Consider the following 3,201-nt stretch of genomic DNA (forward strand, 5'->3'; position numbering starts at 1 on the left):
ATAATTATTAAATATGAAGTAATTGTTTTGTAATATAAATCTTAGTCCTTCTATAACAAGCTCTTTATTTAAGCGAGTTGGTAGTTCAAAGGAGTAGTTGTTTAGCCAGAAAGTGATCGCTTCTATTCCTAAGGTGTGGGGGATGTTTGAATATATATATATATATATTCCCCGTAACTTTGCGGTTCGGCAAAAGAGACCGATAGAATAAGTACTAGGCTTCTAAAGAATAAGTCCTGGGGTCGATTTGCTCGACTAAAGGCGGTGCTCCAGCATGGCCGCAGTTAAAAGACTGAAACAAGTAAAAGAGTAAAAGAGTATATATATATATATATAAATATAGATAGATAGGGATACAATATCTAGGTGGATACCTTTCAAGCACTTAGTTATAATCCAAGTTAGGGCTAACCACATAAAGTTGTAATGAGCACCTAGAATTTTTTGAGACAAGGAGCCCCACTGTATTTTTTCTGATGGCTAAATCCTGGATGTGCTTCTTTGGATTATGAATATTTAACTGAGTGTATATCCAATACAGTAACAATGAGTATGGAGATTAGAACATGTGCATAATTTTTTTATTATTTCTACAATCAGTTACAGCATATGTGATTTAAATTTGCCTGATGCATTTTCTACTGCATAGGTATTCTGCAATTGAATTTGCATTCAGTTACTTTCAACTAGTGATTAGTCTATGCACCTCTATTCAAGGTCTACCCACTGACATATATTGAAGTGACCTGAGTTCATTTCAGTCTTCATCAGTGGGTGGATCTTAAAAGTAACTGAATGCAAATGCAATTGCTAAATTTCTATGTAACAGAAATGTGCATCAGGAAAATTTAAATCACATATGCTGTAACTGCCTGTAGAAATAATAAAATAAATTATGTACACATTCTAATCTCCATAATCATCGTTACTGCATTATATATACATACATGCATATTTGTGATTCTTGTACTCTCTCATAGCCACTATCAACTATAAACTAATTTAGATAAATAATATAGTTGTTTGATTCCTTTACTTCTTGCATGCCCATTAAAGTCACTCCTCCTAATTTCTCTATGAATTTGAATGTTATTTTCAAAATTCCACTTATCCAACAGTGTTGGTTGGAGTCATCATGATCAAAGTATTATCTCACCTGATTAAAATTTTACCTAAAGATGGTGGATTGTATTTTATGATGTAATCTATGATCACATAAACCCATTGCCTGCAATGAGCCCTATTTGGGGATCTGTTAAGAACAGTCTCTCTGCTGATTATTCATTGTATTCAAAGTAAATTGCTTATGTACATTGCATTTTCAGAGGTGTGTTTAACAATATTTAGTAGTTAAAGTTTGCCATTATTAGCTCTGGGTAATTCTAGAAGACATTTTATGTCATAAATTGCAATTTTTGAACCACAAAAATATTGACTGTTTTGAAAACTGTTTTTTTTTTTTTGCATTTCCCATCTATATCATTCATTGATATTTCATACACATTCGCATTTGATACTATAGTTTCAAAAATACTAAAATATTTATTATTGCAATTGAATAGAAAAGGATAAATATACTTTTTTTCAGCGATCCCCATTTGGAACTTTTCAAAAAATTTATCACAATTTTCAAAATAATTCACATAGGAAGAAAATTTAAATATCATATATTATTTTAACTCCTAAGACTCCTGGTAAAGCCAAAAATTATGAATAAAAAAAATTGGTAGTTAATGTGTTAATAAAATTCTACTGAAACAGTTGTTGTAATTTTTAAACACCCATTTGTCTTCTTTTACACAAACACACAAACACACACACACACGCACACACACACACACACACACACACACACATGTTACATATATATGTATATGTACAATATGCAGGATGTTTGGGCTAAATTTGACAGTTTAGATAAAAGGAAAAGAAAACACAATAACCTATCCAAAAGTAAAAGTATTTTAAGAAAACAAAAAATATCAACTAGATTATGGTTGGGTGATAAAGTAGTCTCACTCAACTTTCACAATGGCCTCAACATTTTTCCGGAATCCAGAACATGCACTTCTCACTTTGTCTCTGGAAAGATCTTTGAACACCTCCTTGATCTTGGACACTAGCTCAGCTGAGTGATTAGTGTCTTTCTAAAGTATGCCCCACACATAATCATCCATGGGATAACTATGGTGAAGTGGTAGAAATTCTCTGACAACCATTTCTCATTCTTTCTGGAGGTATGCAAGGAGCCAAATCCTTCTGTCACACATATGGCCTTCCAGTAACAATCATCTCCAACCAGGGATTGATCACAGTCTCTAGCATCTTCACATTGTCTTCTGAATTAAGCCTAAGGCCTTATTCAAATATGTTGGGCAGCATAATGTCACCCCCACTGGAGATACCTAAATGCCATCACTTTTCTGCTGGTCACGGTTTTGTAGTCTGTGTTGCAGTTGTCTATGTCATGTCTTACAGCCTTTACAGTGTTCTCAGAGCATTGTGCAAATCATCACAATACAGGTAACTGTTTCCCAATATTCAGATGGCTTCCAGTCCTCCATGTCAGCTAACTTTTACACAAATACAACTTTAATGTTTATGCTTTCCAGCATTGTTGATTGTTCACCAATGCATCAAGCTGTTTCTAAAAAAAGGAAGCAAAAAAATTCATGAAATTTTGCCAGAATACCTGCATATGGGTGTATATATATGAATAATATATACATATATATATATATATATATATATATATATGCATGATACATTTTTTGGTGTTATTTGTTATTGCAGAGAGAAAATAGCTGAACTGGAGAAAAAGTTAGAAATAGCTCTTGAGGAGAAGAACTACCTGGAGATGAAATTGGAAGAACGTCAATTACAGGTAAATGATAAATGATAGAAGTTTAAGGGATTACATCAGCTTTGACTGATCTCCACTACAGATGGCAGTCGATACTGGTGTTTTGATGAGTACAATATAGGTGCCTAGGTAGGGTTCATAGATTATTGTTCAGTTGCCATCATCATCAACATACACATTGATGGATCGGATGGCTTGACAGGATCTGATGCAGCCCAAGGATTGCATTGCTTCAGTGTCTGTTATGGCATGGTTTCTATGGCTGGGTACCTTTCCAAATGTGTACCCCTTAACAGTATGTACTGGGTGCTTTATTCATGCCACCAACACTTGTGGGG

The 3,201-nt window shown here is 33.9% G+C and overlaps 1 protein-coding gene across 1 annotated transcript in view; it reads left to right on the forward strand.

Annotated features, from left to right (window-relative positions):
- LOC106869451 (mitotic spindle assembly checkpoint protein MAD1) overlaps positions 1 to 2,929 on the forward strand; it is a 77,230-nt gene extending 74,301 nt beyond the window's left edge. The window contains exon 14 of the mRNA XM_052975889.1: positions 2,794 to 2,929. Within this exon, the coding sequence (XP_052831849.1) occupies positions 2,794 to 2,899 (106 nt within the window). The 3' untranslated portion in view covers positions 2,900 to 2,929. The remainder of the gene's footprint in view (positions 1 to 2,793) is intronic.
- The last annotated feature ends 272 nt before the right edge of the window (positions 2,930 to 3,201 follow it).

Source organism: Octopus bimaculoides, chromosome 23, assembly GCF_001194135.2.
Source record: "Octopus bimaculoides isolate UCB-OBI-ISO-001 chromosome 23, ASM119413v2, whole genome shotgun sequence".
In the NCBI taxonomy this organism is placed as follows: Eukaryota; Metazoa; Mollusca; class Cephalopoda; order Octopoda; family Octopodidae; genus Octopus; species Octopus bimaculoides.